At 35.3% G+C, this 24,461-nt stretch overlaps 1 protein-coding gene across 3 annotated transcripts in view; it reads right to left on the reverse strand.

Annotated features, from left to right (window-relative positions):
* TFPI (tissue factor pathway inhibitor) overlaps nucleotides 1-24,461 on the reverse strand; it is a 77,241-nt gene that overhangs the window by 16,454 nt on the left and 36,326 nt on the right. For all 3 annotated transcript variants that reach the window (XM_065931907.1, XM_065931905.1, XM_065931904.1), the window contains 4 exons: nucleotides 20,985-21,182; nucleotides 8,548-8,592; nucleotides 5,166-5,342; nucleotides 4,007-4,102 (listed from right to left, as the gene is read on the reverse strand). In XM_065931907.1, the coding sequence (XP_065787979.1) occupies nucleotides 4,007-4,102; nucleotides 5,166-5,342; nucleotides 8,548-8,592; nucleotides 20,985-21,182 (516 nt within the window). The remainder of the gene's footprint in view (nucleotides 1-4,006; nucleotides 4,103-5,165; nucleotides 5,343-8,547; nucleotides 8,593-20,984; nucleotides 21,183-24,461) is intronic.

Consider the following 24,461-nt stretch of genomic DNA (forward strand, 5'->3'; position numbering starts at 1 on the left):
ATTCAGAACAATAAATCAAACTCAAATAATTTTCTCTCACTTGTGCACAGGGACATGCTTACAAAACATTTATAAAAACCTCTTTAAGGAAGAGCATGTTTCAATCTTTGAGGTCACCCGTGTAGTCTACTGGGCTTTCCTGGTGGCTCAGACAGTAAAGAATCTGCTTGCAACGCAGGAGCCTATTAATACTGAAATATGAAATGAAAGGAGAAAATTAAACCTCAGTTGGGCTTAATATGGTGAAGGAAATGACAACCCACTCCAGCAGTCTTGCCTGGAGAGGACCCTGGCAGGCTACAGCCCATGGGGTTGTAAAGAGTCAGACACGGCTGAGCGACTAAGACTTGTGCTTAATAAGCATTCAAATATCTTGAGTCAAGAAGGTTCAGTGGAAAAAACATATTCTCATGCTAATTTGCAACATTGTGGTTGAGAAGAGGAATTTTAAAAATTACCAAATCATTTTCTAGTAACATTCAACAATATTTCTAAAATATTTTTCTATCATCATCAGAAAGAGAAACATTAAAATTATATTTGCAAATATTTCACTTAATAATAATGCAGCCTCACTGTATTTTTGGAATATTCAAATATCTAAGGATTGTTTTCAACGACAAAAATTTTAAATAAATACTATTCTATTTGTATTGTGGGGTATGTTCTATCACTCTATGCTGAATCAAAATCTTAAAGGATTTACATCTTTTTGAAAGAATCAGCATTGAAACATGTATATTATCAAGGGTGAAACAGATCACCAGCCCAGGTTGGATGCATGAGACAAGTGCTCGGGGATGGTGCACTGGGAAGATCCAGAAGGATGGGGTGGGGAGGGAGGTGGGAGGGGGGATTGGGATGGGGAACACATGTAAATCCATAGCTGATTCATGGCAAAAACCACTACAATATTGTAAAGTAATTAGCCTCCAACCAATAAAAATAAATGGAAAAAAATAAATAAAAAACCACACAGTAGAACATAAAAAAAAATTAGAGAAAAGATAAAAAATTGCGAATGTTCACCATCTTAATGAAAAAATGTTCAGCATTTTGTATATATAATAATTTCTTTGTTTTTTCCCCTAAACATAGTTTTTAAAAATGACAACAAATATAAAATAGCTCTGATCACTTGGCTACTTATAAAAACAAACAAAAATAAACGAAAGAATCTAACATCTACAGAGAACCTTTTACATTTGCTAAAACCTTGAACGAGGTTTTACTGTAAACATAGAACTGTAGCTTGTTAAATTATTATAGCATGTATTAATATAATTGCAAGCAGTGATGGATGTAATATCTTTTGATTTGTAATATCAAGAGTGTTTTTATAGACCTCCACAAAGCCTTTTGAAGGGACAAGGGAGGGATAATCTATGTTTTGGAAGGGTGGGGCCACAATTGCTTTCCTATACTCTGCTGCTGGATGGGATGGAGGAGGGATCATCTAGGTCTTAGATGATGGAAAGGAACAGCTGCATCTCCACCTGCCACATCTTGGATGGAGCAGATAAGGGATCATGTAGGTCTTAGGAAGACTAGAGGCAGAGCTTCATTGTCATCCTTTACATGTTTAAGCCACCGGACAGAAGTTATTGCAACACTGTTTCATGTTTTATTAGGAATGCTGCAAAACAAAAGAATAAGAGAATGCTCCCAGGAAAAGAGGGTAAGGGGTCAAAATGGCTAGAGGAATTTAGATTTTGAAGCAAATACAAATCCCGAAAAATAAAATAGTTCTCTAGACAAAAAGGGAGACCATTTGCCCTAATTTTAAATGCAGTTACTATGAAAGAATTATCCCTCAAATGTCTATTATTTGAGATTTAAAAAATCTCTTAACATCATTTCCCTTTAAATTTATGGTGTTAATATTACTGCTTCCTTAGTTAATGATATGCCTTTAAAATAATTAATTTGTTTAATATACTTTTAAATTGTGCATCTACATAAAAACTTAGGGAGGACATTTAGCAGACAGTATTTAAAACATTTATTTTGTCACATTTTTCTGTATTTTACCCTTTCTGTTTTTCTAGTATGCCTGCTAAAAATCAAGTATTATACTCCAAGGCAAAACCATCTCCTAACCTACTCTATTCATTTTAATGGTAAATAACTAATGATCTCTATTTGAATTAGTAAAGTAACCCAAACAAAAATAATTGAAACACATTAAAAATTAATTTCATATGTAGATATATTTATCACATGTATCTTTACATTCAATAATATATTTGTTGTTAACTTTCACATCTTCCATAGCAATAAGATTTAGCACGCTTTTCAACATGGGATATTTAATTGGATAAAATAAAATGTCACTGAAAGACACAGGGTTGAAAGGACACAAAGAAACAATGCAGTGAAATTACTTAATTTGACAGATAAAAAATGAGAAGTACAAAGATACTTATGATTATCATTATTACAAAGTAGTATTTAAAGAGTAGACTCTTTTCATTTGGTCTTGAACCCCCTGCTCTAATTATAAAATCTAAGGGCCTGAAAGCGTTTTGAATAATATACCATAGTGTCTAACTCCCTCTGAAATTTTGCCTGCCCTTTATGACATCTCAAGTGCTACTGGAACACTGTGTCAATGCCTACAACTTGGGGACTTTAGTCCCTAAGGCACTCATCCATTTTTGAAGACCTCACATTAAAAAGAAACACTTTCACAGAAAGAAATCTGTGCTTTAGATTTTATTCAATAAACCTGATTCTTAGGCTAGGTTGAGGGAGATAAGGAACCATGTCGGCGTATGTGAATAGGAAAGACTGAAATAGAGAGGATTGAGTGCGCATGTACAGAATCAAATTCTCCTTTCACACGACGGTGTTTCAAGCCCCAGGAGCTTGAATATATAATGTTCTCTCTTAGGTCTCACATCTTACAGTTTCCAGGCCTTCTAAGTCACAGTCTGATGACTTCTAATGTATTGCATTTAGGGCTGAAACAAGTCCACAGACATAATCAGGTCAATGTAGGTCTATATTCCTCATTCTAGATAAATCAGTCAGTATTACAGTCTCTTAAATCCATCTGGGCAGAAATTTTGCTTGCTTGTTTGTTTTTTGTAAAGAAAGATGCTCAAAGACATTCTGAACCCCACTTGTTTCTGACACATGACTAGGGTGGAGATAGTATGTCTCTTTTACCTTAAGGTTGCAATTTTAATGTCACAGAACACTTTGAACAATGCAAACTTTACATTTAACAGTTTTATATGGACTGCTTCTAAGCAAAATCTTCCATTTCTGAAAGAGCACATGTGATTTTTTAAATTTTGTAAGGACCTTACATTCATCGCATTAACTTCCAGCGTTTCAGGTGGTTTCTGTCTAGATATTTGCTGTGTCTGATTATGTTTCCCTGAATTTCCACAGTTCTGCATTTCTGTGGGCATATTTCCTGGATGTTACTTTAAATTCTACAAATATGTTGACAGGATAGAGTCCAGAAAAAGAGTTCTGCATACCTCCAAAAGAAAATTCCCTCGGAGTGACTTAACCTTAGGGTTGGTTAGTCACCAAATTCCTAATCTCTCCTGTGACTGACACCAGAGACCTAAGTCAATGCTAGGCTCAATCTAAGATCATTCTAGGCTGCCATCACAAACATTTACAATTAAGCACTGAAGCTGATAACCCCTAGCTATTATGTTACAAGATAAATTTAGCATAAAGTTAAGAATCACATTAAAGTTTTCATGTGATATGCAATCAAAAACCTACTTCAAAGAATACTTTAAAATAGAAAATTATCATTTTTCTGGGACTAAAGGTCTTAAGCAGTTTTGAAATAATAGTACCGATATAAATCCTGAAATATTCAGCATAAGTACTGAAATAAATACTGAAATATTCAGTATTTCATCATATCTATTATTAAAGAACAAGAGGTATAATTTTCTAAAAAACATAGTCCTCATACACATTCTTCTATTGTTACAATGATAATATTTTTCTGGCAGTAATTAAAACAGAGTCTTACCAAAGATGCTGGGTTCCTTGCTAGGCTGGGGAGTCGAGGAGTCATTATTCATAGCGTCAACCTGGGTTCTATGATCATCTACCTGGAAATCATTCACTGGAAAACATATATAGCCAATTAAAATAGAAGACATTGTCACAAGCTCATAACTGTACACATAAAGCACAGAAGTTGTGTTTAGAAAAGTAAATGTCTAGAAATTTTATTTACATTGTTTTTTTAAATTGTGCTGCATGCTCATTTGCTCAGTCACATCTGACTTTTGAGACTCTCCGAACTGTAGTCTGCCAGGCTCCTCTGCCCATGGGATTTTTCCAGGCAAAGATACTGAGTTGGTTGCCATTTCCTCTTCCAGGGGATCTTCCTGACCCAGGGATCGAACCTGAGTCTCCTGCATTAGCAATTGGATTCCTAACCACTGCGCCACCTGGGAGGTGGTGAACAGTGAATCTTTAAACTTATCTATAGATAGATCTTATAATATTTCCATGAGTATCTTTGATATTCTTTGTCAAAACAAAAGGAGGTAACAGTTAATGTTTAAGTCACTCCTTTAATTAATTTTATAGATAGATAAAACTGACCTTCAGTGGTAGTTTCCAAAGAACCATTTCCCCTCAAATTGTTATAAACCTAAGGGATTTTAGCAGTCCTAGTCTTGTGCCTAAATTTTACTACAGTATTCTCAGAAAGGAAAATTAAATAATCTAAAAAAATTTTTTTTGATGAAAATAATTTCCACTATAAATTTCTTAGGGCTTCCCAGGTGGCACTACTGTTAAAGAACCCACCTGCCAATGCAGTAGACATAAGAGACATGAGTTTGACCCCTGGTTGGGAAGATCCCTTGGAGGAGGGCATGGCAACCCACTCCAGTATTCTTCCCTGGAGAATCCCATGGACAGAGGAGCCTGGGGTTTACAGTTCATAGGGTCACAAAGAATTGGACACGATTTAGCACACACAAATTTGTTAGTTCTCTATTTCTTAAAAAAAAAATTAAGATAGTGACTAATTTATATCAAATTTAGAGTGAATACAATGGATCTTCACTTGCATGACTGCAACAAAATGGGTAAACCTGAACATCCTTTAAGATGTCTTATTTTTAAAAGAATGCCTGTAAAATGAAGTAAAAGGAGATGAGAAATAAACATACATGTGTCTTCACAGGTGTTCTTGCATTCTTCTAGTGATTCAAAGTTGTTGAGATTCCCGAGGCACCCACCATACTTGAAACGTTCACACTGCTTTGATTGATTGTTATAAAAATACCTAGTAATATAACCTCGACAGATTCCAGCATCTTCTTCCAAAAAGCAGAAATCAGGCTTTTCTAAAAATTATTAAAACATCAGAAAGTAGTATTCTTTTTTGAGTAATTTTATGTTAATTAAAAATATAAACAACTGGTTAAGTTGAAGTTATTTAAGGAGTACATATGAAAAGATAAAGATAAAAGGTAAAATATAACATTATCCATAACTATATTTTATCCACTTTGACGTTTAAAACAATGAATGTACAACTGTCATACATTGAGTCTATTGGAATTTCAAGTTCTAAATTTCTCATAGTTAATTAGCACATTAACTATCAACTCTTTCATAAATTGAGAAAATAAAAGCTATTGGGGTTTGATTACCCTTGGATTGGAAGTGTAAAGTATTATGGCAAAAATTTGGTTTATTTATTTTTGTTAACCTATGTGCATCTACATTTAGGAAAGAGTCACAAGTTTCACAATTTTCAGGTGTGTAATCTAATTTTAAAGTATACTGTGCTTGTTTATTATGAATGGTTTCAATTTTTATAAACAAAAAAGTTTTGATGGGGGGTGGAGGCTTTCACGGCTATACTTAGAAGCCCCAAAATTCTTATGCTGAAATTAATATCTGTATTAGGTATGACATCCTCCACCACTGTGTCTCTTGTTTTTCTTCCAGGCATTGGAATGACTCCAATAGTGCAGAGGCAGAAAGGAAATACATGTTCAGGGATTGGAGAGGCTTTTGAAAAAGCCTAATATCCACTCTTTGATAGTGTTCCAATCCAGGCTAAACACAGCTGTCATAAAAGTTGTGCCACTGTGGTTTACATTACAAGCCTTGTTTACATGCATATGCAGAAAGAAGAGCTTCAAATCATTTTCAAAATTATTATGATTGCAAGATATATTGTGCTTGAAGTTTTAGGGAAAAGCTCCAGCTTCCCCATTTCCTGTCCATTCTAAAACTATATATTACCATAGAGGAAAAATGAACTGCACAATCCTTTCACATCTTAAAGCATGTTGTATCCATCTCAAGGAAACAATATTAATGAGTGTTTATTTTAAAAAGAACATGTATTTAATAATGTTAATGATTTCTACAACAGTAGAAAAATCAATCTGCATGAAAAAATTATTTTATTAAGTAAAACATACTATTTTAATATAGAGTAAAGTATCTATTTCTGTGACTTCTCAAAGTACCGATTTGAAGATTATTTTGTTCACTGTTTACTGCCTCTTGTTTCTTAAGGTGAATGTTACTATTATTTCCATGGTAAAAATTTGTGGTTAAGTATGATATATGAAATAAGGAAAAATCCTACTTCCTTAAATTTTTATGATATACTATAAGAGAAAGAAAAATACATTTGATCACTAAGTTGATTTGTTTAGGTCTTAAGTATGTACTTCTTATAAAACTTTAAATCATATTAACAACCAATACAAGAATTCTATGCTTAACAAAAAGGAGTAGGTAAAAAAATATTGACTATAAAGATGAGAAAATGGTAATAAATTATGCTGAAATGTAATTAAGGAATTATACAACTGGAAGTTGCTATCATTTATCTGAGACCCCATGTAGGACAGAAATTTATTTTAGGAGCTGATATTGCATACTTGTAAAATTATTCTGCTTAGGCCTACAGCTTAAAGTATTTATGATTAAAAATTAAGAAATTCATTCCAACATTCCTCAGATAAATAGAATTTTAATATTTGTATTGAATCTGTATATACAATTCTTGCTCTAAATTGATGCTCAGTTAAAACCTAGAATGCAAGCTTTAAGCTCTATACCAACTTCCATAAGCCACAAGATTCCATGATTCTCACTGCTAACTTTTGTTTCAAGCTGCAAACCTGATAACTGTCTGAAGCAAAACTTTCTCCCAAGGCACATTGTAGAGAATCTCCAATGCCTCTGTAAGAGTTCTGATGGTGATGCTAGGAGGCATATGACAAAGTTGACTTCAAATCAGTATGTTTAAAGGTCTTCATTATTGATTAATTTTAGCATCTGACCATTTTTAAACGTGAATAGAACTGATAGCTTTATTCTCATTCATATGTAGTATCAAAATAGAATGAATTCTGAATCATTAAATATAAATTAAGTAGCATCATTTTCTAGTAAATTTTCCCTGCATATAATTTTTTCCTAATTCTATATTTTTGAAAAAAAATCCTAACATTTAAATGTTAAAGATATCATCTCTTACTTGATCAACAAAAAGTCTATTTATAAATATGATATTACAGAGAGGAAGAATTTCATTTAATTGAGGTAGTGAACACTTTTGCAAAAATTAATTCAATATTTATAGAAAGTTATTTTACAACTTGTAAATAAATACATTTACTTATGTTGTTGTACAAACTTTGTTGCTGAATTTATTTTATAAATTTTGATTGTAATTCTGGACCATAAACTATCTTAAGCTTATCAATGAGTTGTAGAATTTTTCAGCTCTTTCTCACATAATTAAGTCAAAGTCAGTAAAACTAAAATTCACTTTGAATTGTGTAGCTCTTTCATGTCTTAGGACTTCCCTGGTGGCTTACTTTCTTTAATTTTCATGTTATGAGTTAAATAATTTCATCTTCTTGTTCAATATTTTCTCATTCCTATGTAAATGCTGTGAATGGTAATTGAGCACAGTCATTTTCTAGACCTTCATTAAAAAGAAGCATGTCTTTCCTGTTACAACATATTCACCAAAATGTAATTATTTTTAGTTAAAAACTGTAAGTAAAATAATTTAAATCCCCAAATTAAAAATATGTAAACACTAAATAATGTTGACAGAAGCAATTATTTATTGTTAAATATCTCCACATATTTTTGCATGTAGACTTTGACAACTCAAAGGTATATCCACTCAGCAGAATACTGAATGAAACTTGCTAGAGCCACACAATGCTGAGGTTATCAAAGGATTAGATATCTGAGAACTAAAGAAAGAACAGCAACATCTACATCACTCTTTGGGAGATGTTAGAATAGCATGTGCATGGCTCTGGATTGTTACTGATCTCATACCAGACATCACACGCCATGAGAATGAGTAAACACAGTGCTTAAGTCTTGCCTTATGAATTATCATGCATGTTGTTTCTTCTTTTTTATTATACCCACTGAAACAAAACTTCATTTCAAAAATCACATGGACTTATGATGAATCTCTTATCAGAGAAAGCTGAGAACTGAATTTCCAAGTACCGTATGTAAATGCTACTAACTAGCACACAAATGAACAGTCACCTTTTCGCTGTGTTGCTTTTGTCTCTGTCATATCCTTTGAATAATCTGCAAGAAAAACAATATATGTGTATCAACTACCACAATTTATCATATAATGTTATGACTTTCCATTTAGCAACTAGGATGATGTCTTTATTATTATTAAAATTATTCTTATACTGAATGTCAAGATAAAATTTTTTTCTATTTTCTCTAGATATTAAACTAGTTAAATGATTACAGTATAACCATGAAGTCACCTATGTTTTAGTATAACAATGTCTCAAAAACTATTTTAAAACATTCTAACCCATTTACAAAAATAATAATTCATGGTGAACTAAGTTTGCTATTCAAAATACCTATGGTTAAAATAGATCTTTATTAAAATAATGTAAAATATGAAAGTAATTCAAACAGCCTACTTGGCCTGTAAGAATAGGTCATTTCTACAGAGGAATGGGAGCAGAGTGAAAGGAACCAGAATGACCTCCTTTCCTGATTCCTTCTCCTGCTCATTATCTTAATCCAATTACAAGTTTCATTATTATTTCCAAATACAAAGGAGGAATGAAGCAACAGATACCTGTGATATCATTTTTGGTTTAATCTCATACAATAATTGGAGAAGGCAATGGCACCCCACTCCTGTACTCTTGCCTGGAAAATCCCGTGGACGGGGGAGCCTGGTGGGCTGCCGTCTATGGGGTCACACAGAGTCAGACACGACTGAAGCGACTTAGCAGCAGCAGCAACAGCATAGAATAATTGAAATTACTGCACTTAAGAATACTATTTGTCGTTAACCCACTGTATTTCAAGTATGGAATTCTAATTTAAATGATAGCTAATGAAATTCAAATTGATATATACAGTTTTAGTTTGTTCATATAAACATTAGGAAACTGTTTTTTTTTTTTTTTTAAGTATAATCATTTGTTTTATACAGAAAAGCTTTGGATAGGGCAATTTATCACTATTTGGATGGCCAGAGAGACAAAAGGTCAGGGAGAAAAAGAGGTCAGAGACAGAGAATATAAGTATGAGTTGGTTAAATACCCCTTTCAACCAGTGGTCAGTCAGGTTATTCCCTGGAGAGTAAAACATCTATGAATGATAAGGTGATGTGGCTCATCTCTTTTCTGGGCTTTACTATGTTTTATTCAGTACTCTTTTTTAAAAAGGAGTGTGTGTGTGTGTGTGTGTGTGTGTGTGTGTGTGTGTGCGTGTATGAAATTCTAATTGTATTGTAAATGTTAAGAAAATCTAATTTTTTTATTATAAATAACCAACATTTAGTTAATGTTTTTAGATAGTGGACTGTCATAGTAAGCTTGCGTTAAAATATAATGTGCAACTATCATGTTGTATTTTTAATTTATGAAAGGAGGGAAAGAATATAGAGTGCCTCTGACAAGAGTCATAGAGATGCTTGATCTCAATGTTCACATGCAATATTAAAGGAGAACTTGTTCCTTGCTGGTTTCATCCTAAGTTAGAGTAATTCATCTGGTATATGTGTAACTAATTCAAATAATGTGTTTTAGCACATTCATATTATAGGTATATTTAAAAAATCCTCAAGAATTCTGAGAATAGCCATGGACACACAATTTATTTTTATGCCACTTACAGTCTGAAAACATAGATAGGGTTTACAGTTAATTATCAAAGATATTTTCCTAGATTTATACAGAACATAACATTTGTTAATGATGGTGCAAGAAGTAATGGCAGTATGTTTTACTAATTACTTTAGTAATTCCTTGAATTCCAATGTATATGAATTTACATTTTAACTTTTCATTAGGAATATTAAAGTTAATTCACAATTATCTGATTCTTTACCAGCCAAGCCACAAAAGAAGTCCATGAACATTGGAGTGGGTAGACTATCACTTCTCCAGTGGATCGTCTAGACCCAGGAATCGAACCGGGGTCTCTTGCATTGCAGGCAGATTTTTACCAACTGAGCTATCAGGGAAGCCTGCTATAATTATCATATATATTTTAATAACTGTAATAAAATATTTTTTTGCCCTATTCTGTCTTCATCTTTTTCTTTTCTGTTGGGAATGGAGAGGGTAAAATCTGGACACTAACTTTTAATGTTTCTTATTTGTTGAAGTCAGTCTAGAAATTTTCTAACTAGACAGGAAAAGACTCTATGGGCAGAATATTCTTATTACCAGGTAGGTCTTCACTATGCCAAACAAATAAAACAGAAAATAATAAAGTTAAAAATTGAAAGAATGTAAAATGTATTTACATACTCTTTAATTCCCTGTGGAGAAAATCCCCATGTAAATCCCCATGAAAAACCACAAGTCACAGTTAGCCTAGCCAATAAAATAGTAATTAATATAAACAGCATACTTGTGCTCAGTCGCTAAGTCGTTTCTGACTCTTTGCGACCCCATGGATTCTAGCCCACCAGGTTTCTCTGTCCATGGGGATTCTCCAGGCAAGAATATTGGAGAGGGTTGCCACGCCCTCCTCCAGTGGATCTTCCCAACCCAGAGATTGAATCCAGGTCTCCCACGTTGCAGGCAGATTCTTTACCAGCTGAGCTACCAGGGAAGCCCCTCTGGTATAGTATAAACAGCAAACTTACTAGAGCCTTTAAAGATGTTTTAGGAATTTATTGTCTATGGTTTAATTGTAAATAGTCAACCCTGCTGCAGAGGTGGACAGGCTGAAGAGTTAAGTGGGAATTTGATCTCTTTCATCTAATTCTTTTAATTTCCACACTTCATATGCTTATTTTTTAAAAAAACTAATAATCAAATTCAATGTTGTTTTAGTTGTCGTTGTTTAGTCGCTAAGTCTTGTCTGACTATTTTGTACTGTAGCCCACCAGGCTCCTCTGTCCATGGGATTTCCCAGACAAGAATCCTGGAGTGGGTAGCCATTTCCTTCTCTAGGGGATCTTCCTGACCCAGGGATCGAACCCAGGTCTCCTGGATTAGCACGTGGATGCTTACCACTGAGTCCCCAAGGGAGCCCTGTTTTGTTCAGGCTATGGGAAAAAAGCAGCTAAACCAAAAGACAAACATTTTGAAAGCCATGTGTCTAGAAACCATTTACAAACTATATTTTAACTTTTTCTACCTTACTAACTTTGTTACTATGTCTCTATTATTACACTGGTAAATACACCACACAAAAGTATACATATTTGGAAACAACTGATAAACCACCTTTACCTGCAAAAGGACAGCTGAGGATACTTATCAAACTGAACACATTTATAATTCCTATTCTCTGAAACATTTGGCTTGAATTTATTCTCTGGCATGGCAATTTACAAGTCATAATTTTCAATGGTCTCCCAAATAAAATGAAATTTCAGCTTCAAAGATATAAATCATATATCTTATCTAAATATAAGATATAAATCATATTTCTCCTTTAACTTCTATCAATTGTTTCTCTGAAAGTTTTCAGGTTCTACAGTTGAGGTATACACATAGACAGTGAGTGTTATGACTTTTTGATTAATTGGCCGTCATTCCTATAAAATATCTTCCCTTTCTCCCGCCAATATTCCTAGTCCTATAGTTTACTTCTACTAATCATTCTTATGATCTGTGCTTTCAAGGCATATCTTTTTCATCTTTTAACTTTTAACCTCTGTGTCCATATTTTTAAAATGTCTTTCCTGTAGACAACATGTAGTTAGTTCATGATTAGTTTTTTATATTGTCTACTATAAGCCTTTTCTTGGAGTGATAATTCCATTAAAATTCAATGTAGGTATCATTATGCTTGCATAAAAATCCCTACGTCTTTTTTTCTACTTTACATCTGTTCTCAGTTCCTGTTTTACTGGGTATTTTTAGAATTGGTTGAATATTTTAATAACAATTTTACCTTTGCTATTGGTCAATTTGCTGTATCTCTTTATTTTTAATGTCTATTATGGGACTTTTAATATGCATCTTTAATTCATGGCAATTTGACTTCAAATAACTTATACCACTTTTACCTCTAGTATCAGAACCATACAATAGTAGTCTCACATGTTCACGCTCCTATTTTTGTTTTAAATCCTTTAAAATTACTCACAGTGCAAGTCTGCTAGCAATGAATTTTCTCAAATATTGATAATCTGAAAAAATATTTATCTCCATCATAAGGATTTTAATAGATCTAAATTACCAATTGGCAGTTTATTTTTCCTTTAGCTCTTTAAAGAAGATGTTAATTTTATTCTCTTGTGAATTTTTTCTTCATGAGAAATTGGGATTCTTTTGGTCTTTGTTCCTAAATGTATAATTTTTATTTTTTTTATGATTTACTTTTTAGCCACAATTTTCAGCAATGTGATTCATTGACATGGCTTTCTTTTTCTTTGTATTCATTCTTTATGAATTTTGTCAAGGCTCTTGGTTCTGAAAGTTAAAGTTTTCATCAAATGAAATGTGGATATCATGAAAATGTGGATAATTCTTTGCCAATTTCTTGTTTGCATAGCTTCTGTCCCAGCTGCCAGAACTCCCATTATACATTTTGACAGACTCCTTGATTTTGTTTCATGGGTAATTGGGTAATATTATTTTTTGTTTGCTGTTATTATACTCAGTGTGCTTCATCTTAAACAGTTACCATTATTCTGTCATTAAGTTTACTGATCTTTTCTTCTGTAATATCTAATGTGTTTTAAGTATATCTGGTGAAATTCTTATTTTATAAGAAATTCAACTGTAGAATCTTAAGTGTAGAAATTCAACCATAGAACCTGACAATTTTCAGAGAAACAATTGATAGAAATTAAAGAAGAAATATGATTTACATCTTATATTTCAAGTCTTTGAAGCTGAAATTTTCTTTTATTTAGGAGATCATTGAAACCTAGACAGCATATTAAAAAGCAGAGACATTACTTTGCCAACAAATGTCCATACAGTAAAAGCTATAGTTTTTCTAGTAGTCATGAGCCAGGTATGGATGTGAGAGTCGAATTATAAAGAAAGCTAAGTGCCGAAGAACTGATGATTTTGAACTGTGGTGTTGGAGAAGACTCTTGAGAGTCCTTTGAACTGCAAAGAGATCCAACCAGTCCATCCTAAAGGAAATCAGTCCTGAGTATTCATTGGAAGGACTGATGTTGAAACTGAAACTCCAATACTTTGGCCACCTGATGCGAAGAACTGACTCTTTGGAAAATACCCTGATGTTGGGAAAGATGCAAGGCAGGAGGAGAAGGGGACAACAGAGGATGAGATGGTTGGATGGCTTCACCGATTCAATGGACATGAGTTTGGGTAAACTCCGGAAGGTGGTGATGGACAAGGAGGCCTGGTATGCTGCGGTCCATGGGGTCACAAAGAATCGGACATGACTGAGAGACAACTGAACTGAGAACTATGACTTGGATTTCTTATTTCTATATTGTATTTTTCAGACATCCTGGACTGCGAAGTCAAGTGGGCCTTAGGAAGCATTAATACGATGTTAGTAGAGGTGATGGAATTTGAGCTGAGCTATTTCAAATCCTAGAAAATAATGCTGTTGAAGTGATGCACTCAATATCTCAGCAGATTTGAAAAACTCAGCAGTGGCCACAGGACTGGAAATGGTCTGTTTTCATTCCAAAACCAAAAAAATGCATTTACTTCACCTTTATATATTCTACTTTTCTCCTTGTTATGTTCCTGTTTTCTTTAAATCCTTTACCATATTTTTAAGAGCTATTTTAAATTTCTTGTCGAGTAATGTCATCTTTGTCTGTTAGAATTGAATACTTTTTTCCTAATTATGGATCAAATTTGCTTCATCTTTGAATGCTTAGTATTCTGGGAAAGGGGGAATGTAGATATTTTTAAATATTATGCTATTGTCTGCTGGATTTTATTGTCTTCCAACAAAGAATGTTTTACTGTCAGTCACAGCAAACACCCTTCTCCAACAACACAAGAGGCTACTCTGCACATAGACACACCAAAAGGTCAATACTGAAAGTAGATTGGTTATAGTCTTTGCAGCCAAAGATGGAGAAGCTCTATACAATCACTGAACACAAGACCTGAAGCTGACTGTGGCTCAGATCATCAGCTCCTTATTGCAAAATTCAGGTTCAAATTGAAGGAAGTAGGAAAACCACTAGGCCATTCAGGTGTGACCTAAATCAAATCTGTTATGATTATACAGTGGAAGTGATGAATAGATTCAAGGGATTAGATCTGATAGAGTGCCTGAAGAACTATAGATGGAGGTTCATAACATTGTACAGGAGGTGGTGATCAAAACTATCCCCAAGAAAATAAAAATGCAAGAAGGCAAAGTGGTTTTCTAAGGAGGCCTTAAAAATAGCTGAGAAAAGGAGAGAAGAGAAAGGCAAAGGAGAAAAGGAAAGATATACCTATCTAAATGCAAAGTTCCAGATTATAGCAAGGAGAGATAAGAAAGCCTTCTTAAGTGAACAATGTGAAGAAATAGAGGGAAACAACAGAATGGGAAAGATAAGTGATCTCTTCAAGAAAATTAGAGACACCAAGGGAATATTTCATGCAAAGATGGGCACAATAAAGGACAGAAATGGTATGGACATACCAGAGCAGAAGAAATTAAGAAGAGGTGGCAAGAATACACAGAAGAACTATCCAAAAAAAAAAAGGTCTTATGACCTGGATAGCCACAATGGTGTGGTCATTCATCTAGGGCCAGACATCCTGGAGTGTGAAGTCAAGTGGGCCTTAGGAAGCATTACTACAAACAACGTTAGTAGAGGTGATGGAATTTGAGCTGAGCTATTTCAAATACCAAAAGATGATGCTGTTAAAGTGAGCACTCAATATCTCAACAAGTTTGGAAAACTCAGCAATGGCCACAGGACTGAATAAGGTCAGTTTTCACTTCAATACCAAAGAGGAGCAATGCCAAACAATATTCAGACTACTGCCTAATGGCACTCACATCACATGCTAGCAAGGTCATGCTCAAAAACCTTCAAACCAGGCTTCAACACTACGTGAACCAAGAACTTCCAGATGTACAAGCTGAATTTAGAAAAGGCAAAGGAACCAGACGTCAAATTGCCAACATTATTTGGATCGTAGAAAAAAGCAAGGAAATTCCAGGAAAACATCTACTTCTGCTTCACTGACTGTGCTAAACCCTTTGTGTGGATCACAACTAAATGTGGAAAATTTTTAAAGAAGTGAGGATACCAGACCACCTACCTGCCTCCTGAGAAACCTGTATGCAGATTAAGAAGCAATAGTTAGAACCAGACATGAATAATGGACTGGTTGCAAATTGGGAAAAGAGTATGTCAAGGCTGTATATTGTCACCCAGCTTATTTAACTTACATGCAGAGTGCATCATGTGGAATGCTGGACTGAATGAAGCACAAACTGGGATCAGGATTGCCGGGAGAAATATCAATAAACTCAGATATGCAGATGACGCCACCCTCATGGTAGAAAGCGAAGGAGAACTAAAAGAGCCTCTTGATGAAGGTGAAAGAGGAGAGTGAAAAAACCTGGCTTAAAATTCAACATTCAAAAAACTAAGATCATGGCAAATAGATGGGGGAACAATGGAAACAGTAGGAGATTTTGTTTTATTGGGCTCCAAAATCACTGCAGAAGATGACTGTTGCCATGAAATGAAAACACGCTTGCTGCTCAGAAGAAAAGTTATGACAAACCTAGACAGAATATTAAAAAGCAGAGATACCACTTTGCCAACAAAGGTCCATATTGTCAAAAAACCATATGATTTTTCCATTAGTCATGTACGGATGTGAGAATTTGACCATAAAGAAGGCTGAGTGCTGAAGAATTTATACTTTTGATTTGTGATGCTGCAGAGGACTCTTGAGAGTCTCTTGGGCTGCAAGGAGATCAAACCAGTCCATCCTAAAGGAAATCAGCCCTGAATATTCATTGGAAGGACTGATGCTGAAGCTGAAACTCCAATACTTTGGCCACCCAATGTGAAGAGCTGACTCACTGGAAAACAAGCTGATGCTGGGAAAAATTGAAGGCAGGAGGAGAAGGGGACTACAGAGGATGAGATGGTTGGATGGCATCACTGACTTGATGGACATGAGTTTGAGCAAGTTCCGGGAGCCAGGGAAAGACAGGGAAACCTAGTGTGCTGCTGTCTATAGTGTCACAAAAGGTAGGACACAAATGAGTGACAGAACACAGAAATTAAAGAAGTGCTTTTTTGGCAAGTAGTTAATTATGAATTTTTAAGGCTTGGCTGAAGCTTTGCTATGGCAAGTGTAAAGTAGCTTTTACTCTAGGTCTAATTTCACTCTAGAACTAAATTAAATGCAAAATTTCTCTTAATTGTGGGAGCTCTGGGGGGTATTCCACTTACAAATCCCTTTAATTACTTTCTCAGTTCATGGAATTTCATCAAGTACATGAAGCTTTATTATTCACCAACAAACTCCATGGGGCCCTTATCCAAAATTTTTAGGTTTTTCACTTTGTATGTCCATTCTGTTTCACATACTGTCCCTCAGAACGTGACCACTTCGGTTTACCAGTCTCCAATCTCCACATCCTTCACCAGAGAGACTGGTGTGCTATGCTTGTACTTCCCTCTTTTAACTGTGGTTCAGAAGTTCAGTTCAGTTCAGTTGCTTAGTCATGTCTGACTTTTTGTGACCCCATGAACTGCAGCACGCCAGGCCTCCCTGACCATCACCAACTCCTGGAATTCACCCAAACCCATGCCCATTGAGTCGGTGAAGCCATCCAACCATCTCATCCTTTGTTGTCCCCTTCTCCTCCCACCTTCTGTCTTTACCTGCAACAGGGTCTTTTTCAATGAGTCAACTCTTCTCATGAGGTGGTCAAAGTATTGGAGTTTCAGATGCAACATCAGTCCTCCCAAGAACACCCAGGACTGATCTCCTTTAGGATGGACTGGTTGGATCTCCTTGCAGTCCAAGGGACTCTCAAGAGTCTTCTCCAACACCACAGTTCAAAAACATCAATTCCTAGGTGCTCAGCTTTCTTTACAGTCCAACTCTTACATCCATACATGACTACTGGAAAAACCATAGCCTTGACTAGATGGACCTTTGTTGACAAAGTAATGTTTCTGCTTTTCAATATGCTCTCCAGGTTGGTCATAACTTTCCTTCCAAGGAGTAAGCATCTTTTAATTTCATGGCTGCAATCACCATCTGCAGTGATTTTGGAGCCCCCCAAAATAAAGTCAGCCAGTGTTTCCACTGTTTCCCCATCTATTTCCCATGAAGTGATGGGACTGGATGCCATGATCTTAGTTTTCTGAATGCTGAGCTTTAAGCCAACTTTTTCACTCTCCTCTTTCACTTTCATCAAGAGGCTCTTTAATTCTTCTTCACTTTCTGCCATAAGGGTGGTGTCATTTGCATATCTGAGGTTATTGATATCTTTCCCAACAATCTTGATTGCAGCCTGTGCTTCCTCCAGCCCAGCGTTTCTCATGATGTACTCTGCATATAAGTTAAATAAGCAGGGTGACAGTATACAGCCTTGACGTACTCCTTTTCCTATTTGGAACCAGTCTGTTGTTCCATGTCCAGTTCTAATTGTTGCTTGCTGACCTGCATACAGGTGTCTCAAGAGGCAGGTCAGGTGGTCTGGTATTCCCATCTCTTTCAGAATTTTCCACAGTTTATTGTGATCCACACAGTCAAAGGCTTTGGCATAGTCAATAAAGCAAAAATAGATATTTTTCTGGAACTCTCTTGCTTTTTCAATGATCCACCAGATGTTGGCAATTCGATCTCTGGTTCCTCTGCCTTTTCTAAAACCAACTTGAACCAACTTGAACATTCATGGTTCATGTATTGCTGAAGCCTGGCTTGGAGAATTTTGAGCATTACTTTACTAGCATGTAAGATGAGTGCAATTGTGCAGTGGTTTGAGCATTCTTTGGCACTGCCTTTCTTTGGGGTTGGAATGAAAACTGATGTTTTGCAATCCTCTGGCCCCTGCTGAGTTTTCCAAATTTGCTGGCATATTGAGTGCAGTACTTTCACAGCATCATCTTTCAGGATTTGAAATAGCTCCACTGGAATTCCATCACCTCCACTAGCTTTGTTTGTAGTGATGCTTCCTAAAGCCCACTTGACTTCACATCCAGGATGTCTGGCTCTAGGTCAGTGATCACACCATCGTGATTATCTGGGTTGTGAAGATCTTTTTTTGTTCAGTTCTTCTGTGTATTCTTACCACCTCTTCTTAATATCTTTTGCTTCTGTTAGGTCCATACCATTTCTGTTCTTTATTGAGCCCATCTTTGCATGAAATGTTCCCTTGATATCTCTAATTTTTGAAGAGATCTCTAGTCTTTCCCATTCTATTGTTTTCCTTTATTTCTTTGCACTGATCGCTGAGGAAGCCTTTCTTATCTCTCCTGGCTCTTCTTTGGAACTCTGCATTCAAATGGAAATATCTTTCCTTTTCTCCTTTGCTTTTGCCTCCCTTCTTTTCACAGCTTTTTGTAAGGCCTCCTCAGACAGCCATTTTCCTGTTTTGCAGAAGTGCCTTCATGCAGAACACTGGGGAGATGGACGCCTCACCTCACTTGTTCCCTCCTCTCAGAGATCACAGTCATGTACTGCATTTTGATCACTGTCTGTAAAAAAGCTGCTTCATACATTTTTTTTCCTCCAGTTTTTAGTTATTTACATTAGGAGAGAAATTCAGTTCCAGTTACTCCATCATAGCTGAAGATGGAATTTTCTCCTTAGGTGATTTCTTTAAAGTTTAGTAATTCTTTTTCTGTACGTCAGCTATATTCTTAACTGTAGCTTACTATATAAAATACTCAGATATTCAAGCAATAATGTCAATGACTTTTGAGGAAATAATGAGGAGATGGGGGCAAAAGACATATAGTTATGTTAGGTAGTAATGGTATTTGAGAAAATATTACAGCAGGACACCTACTGAAGAACAAAATGATTATATTTGATTAGTTTCTGAAAAAAAAAAAAAAAAGGGTAACTTGTCACAATGATGAAATAAGAGATTTTTAAATGATAAAAGGTAAATAGATATGTCTTTCAGGAAAAAGGCCAGTTGATGAAAATAAGTAGGCTGCTACATGAGAAAGTGAGGATTACCAAGAATGAGGCAACCTGACCTTTAACCAAGTTACTGAACTTGAGTGATACTCAATACAAAAGTATACTTGGCATGGTATGGAAGAGGACAAGGTATAGAAATCTGTGATGGATGGAAAATTACCAGGCAATCACAAAACCAAATATATCACAGAGAAACACCGAACTGCCTAATCTGTGTTAGTAACATTTCCAGTACATCTATGGAGAAGAAGAGGGAAATAAGTGCTCTGAAATAAAGAAATACATTCACATCATTTCTTTTATGTCAGCTCAGGGGCATACAACAATCGCAGGGGAGAAAAGCTCTTTCTTTTCACCACACTGAGATTTTTCCCACAAGCCAAGGTCATCATGATGCCAAGACTGTCTTGCAAAAGCAGTTTGGGAAAGCATTATCAGTGTGAAAATGCCAAGCCACCTGCTTTGCAAAAAACAAGACACCAGTGTTAACTAAAGAAGCCATCTATAGATTTACAATGTAACTCAACTCTAAAAACGTGCAAGGCGGAAATCTGGGGCTAGAAACTATGGAAATAAGGCTAACTCGGGATTTTCTACCTCTCAAGTAGCTCTCAATTCAGAAGAATAAAACTGACATAAAATTGAACAAGTAATTATTTAGAATTTATTTTAGTCTAAAGAGAGAAAGCCACATAAAACATTGTAATTTGTAGAATTTTAAAAGTTTTAATACAATGAAAAGAATAAAAGCATTAAATTAAGTTTAATAACAGAATGTGATGTGCTTTTCAAACTTATAACTTAGTAAAATAAGAAAAGAAAAGTCAGGTTCAGTAAGGTCTTCATAAGCCACTGGAGATAATATTTTCTACATTATTCCAAGGTTCCAAAGGAAGGATTTAACTCATATATATATGAGTTAGATATATATATATATATATATGTAAGATATATATATATAGATATATTTCTATAATTTTCTAACTACTGAGAACCTCAAGATGGATTAATTCATTATCTTGACACGGAAACAACTATGACATCATCGTGTTGCAAAAGGAAAGTCTAAATCACTGTGAATGATAATTTATTTCTTGTGAACTCATAGCTCCCTAAAGAGGTGGAATTACAGTTTATTTGTTGTAGATATAAAATCTGTTCTGCACACTTAAGGGTTTTCTTCCCTCTTCATCATGGAGAAGTGTATAGGACAATAAGCTTAATATATTTTAAAATAATTGATACAAAAAATGAAAAAAGAGTAATTGTTAAAGCTGAAAAAGTAAAAAATAAAAAAAAAGATTCCTAGTAATGTTAAAATAGTTTAACTTTTTTTCTAAAATTATCAAATCTATGATTAGATCTAATAACCTGAAAGGTTTCTGGATGATAGTGTCTCCAAAAACCTACCTCTTGTACATTTTTGTTTGCACTCTTCCAGAGTTTCAAATCGATTCTGATTTCCTTCACATCCTCCATATATAAATTCTTCACATTGTTGAGTGTGAATATTGAAAAAAAATCTCTTTAATATTGCTTTGCATGGGCCATCATCTGCTCTCATTGCACAAAATGAATGTACAAGTTTCAGTGGGGGCAACTCAGCATCTACAAGGTAAAAATAAAAGATAACATATTATCCTTCATCAACACTGTAATAATGCTGCTTCCTTTTCACTTCCTTTTTAATACATTTTAATTTTAAGGAAAAGTACAACAATAATAAAACAGACTGTAATAAGAAACTATGAAAGTTATCCAAAAGGTAGATAAATATATAAACTCACCAAATGAGACAGGTCTTACCAACTTTATTAAACTGTTGGTTATTAACCAACTATTAGGGGAAAATGTTGAAATTTTTAATAGATTCTTGTTTTGCTTAAACTTGTACCAGTTGACCATATGTAATTGAGTCATAGAGATGTCTCCCTAATCAACAGTTGCATCATTTTTTACATATAAAACAAATCTTTAAAAGCAACAATATTAGGTCTGGTACATGACTCCAACCAAACCTTATGAAAACTAGTAACAGGGTACCTATGTTCATATACATGTGTACATATCTTACTACATTAAACTTCCCTAATTGTGAAAATTTATGCAATTTATTACAAATTCCAAGTAATTTATTTTCTTAAAGTAAACACACAGGGTTTCCCCAGTAGCTCAGTTGGTGAAGAATCCACCTGCAATGCAGGAGACTCCGGTTCGATTCCTGGGTCAGGAAGATCCTCTGGAGAAGGGATAGGCTACCCATTTCAGTATTCTTCAGCTTCCCTTGTGGCTCAGCTGGTAAAGAATCTGCCTGCAACGTGGGAGACCTAGGTTTGATTCCTCCTTGTAAAGATCCCCTGGAGAAGGGAAAGGCTACCCACTCCAGTATTCTGGCCTGGAGAATTCCATGGACTGTATAGTCCATGGGGTCACAAAGAGTCGGGCACGAACTGAGCGACTTTCGCTTTTACACTATACACACAAGAACTTTCTATAGAAATTAATATATAATAGCATTTTAGAGTATTATATATAACTGCATATAAATAAAAAATGGCTTATGAAAAATATATACTTTCCCTTTGTCACTGAAGTTACAATTGCCAATTCAAATTCAAAAATAAGTGAAAGCATTTTCTGAGCAATACATTTTTGCATAATTGTGAATGCTATTTGTATTCCTATATTAACTTAAAGACTGATACTTTTATACTTGACATTCCAAGTTGTTAGAAAGTTGTGAGAAGTTGGAAGGCTTTACATCAGAGACACTATGTGGTACATCTGACTGAGAAATAGCTCTCCATGTGTCACTGAATTATCATTTTAGGTTTATCTACTCTAGATAGGGCTGACCAAATTTTGACTTATCAGTTTTATAAATATCTGATCTTATGATCAGATCTCAGAATCCCAGAAGCCATGTCAATTATTTTGAGAAATGAGCTAGCACACAAATATTCTGGCATTTTTGAATTGTATAAGTACACTCCATTATTTCAGAGATTCCTAGGGCTTCCTTGGTAGCTCAGTTGATAAAGAATCCGCCTGCAATGCAAGAGGTCCTGGTTTGAGTCCCGGCTCAGGAAGATCCCCTGGAGAAGTGATAGGCTACCCACTCCAGTATTCTTGGGCTTCCCTGGTGGCTCAGATGGTAAAGAATCTGCCTGCAATGCGCGTTCGATCCCTGGGTTGGGAAGATTTCCTGGAGGATGGCAACCCACTCCAGTATTCTTTCCTGGAGAATCCCCATGGACAGAGGAGCCTGGCAGGCTATACCCATGGGGTAACAAAGAGTCGGACGCAGCCGAGTGATGGAGCACCGCACAACCCAGCAGGGCACTTCTCATATAATATGATGGTCCTGATCCCCAAGTTACAGGTGTTGTGGACCTTTACAGACACCAAATCATTGCCGCAGTGCTTCAGACAAGCACCTCTAAAGAGAACGCCTGTGAAATGTGGAAAGCATTAGCTGAGTTGCCATAGGCTATATATACAGGGAAATTATTTCTTATAATAGCTTATATAAGGCTTTTCTCCTTGATAATTGCCAATGTTTTTGACTTTTCAATATTTGATATTCTTTATCATCATGCCAAATTTTTGTTTTGCATTTTATGTTTCAAGGATAGAAATACCAGCCTATCTTCAACCTGCTATGTAGTAACCGTGCCACCAGGCGGCGCCAGCGCACCACAAACACAGAAGGAATTTGCCTGCAGTCGCGGCCGCGCCTGGAAGTGAAGACAGCGAACCGTCTACTGAATCTGCTGTGCGCCACACATTTTGCAATTATGTTATTTAATCATGTGAATTAGGCATCTTTTATCTCCACTTTGCAAATTATAAAATAATACTGCAAAAGTTAAATTCTCAGTTCACACTTTAAGTGATGGCTTTAGATGTGACCCCCAGATAATTTTATATCAGACATCTCACAGTTTCTTAATAACTGAGGGATACAGTCACAGATCTGTGTGACTGAGATTCCTTAATTGACATTTAGATCAAGAACCTGTATTGACTTTTACAACGTCTACTTAACAGATTTTTCTAAATTTTACTTTATAACAATTAGAATAGTTTTTTTTTTTTTTTCTTGTTTTTCCTTTTTCTAAAAAAAATTTATTTTGTATTGGGATATGGCCAGTTAACAATGTTCTGATAGTTTTAGATGAACAGCAGAGGGACTCAACCTATACATATACATATATCCATTCTCTCCCAAACTTCCCTCCCTTCCAGGCTGCCACATAACATTGTAAAAAGTTTCAATGATGAGAGCAGGTAATGATTTTATAGCAGTTTCCTAAAGAAGGCACTAAGAATTATTAGTGCTAGTCAATTATTATTTGATTAACATATTTTACTAATTATGATCTGGTTATTCATTTTCGCCATTCACATTTTATGGTATTTCTTACACAAACCCTGCAGTAGAATATTCTTTATTCTTTTGGCTGTGAGCTTGGGACCTCCCACTTGAGCAACATCATTCCTGATTGGGGGAGTGATCACATGGCCCCTTTAAGCACAAAGCCATGCCACCACTAAAATTGGATGAAAGTCTGTCTTGTTTTCACTTTTTATTTTAGATAAACCTTTTCAAAAGTTAACAGCTGTGTGCTGATCGCTGATCGTGTATGTCAAGCACCGTATTGTCATGGCAGATGTGATAGAAAATTAAGTGTCAGTAACCTCCACCCCACGCCCCGACTTCACGGCCATACAGACACTCAGACTTACTTATATAAACATTAAAGAACTTCAAGATGCTGTGACCATGTTTAACAAGATACTAAGCTTCTCTGAGTGGGTCAGGGGTAACTTTCCTTCCTGAGACTTGAAGAAATCATTGACTGTGACAAGGATCTGCCTAAGGCC

Source organism: Muntiacus reevesi, chromosome 3 (genome assembly GCF_963930625.1).
Source record: "Muntiacus reevesi chromosome 3, mMunRee1.1, whole genome shotgun sequence".
Classification (NCBI taxonomy): Eukaryota; Metazoa; Chordata; class Mammalia; order Artiodactyla; family Cervidae; genus Muntiacus; species Muntiacus reevesi.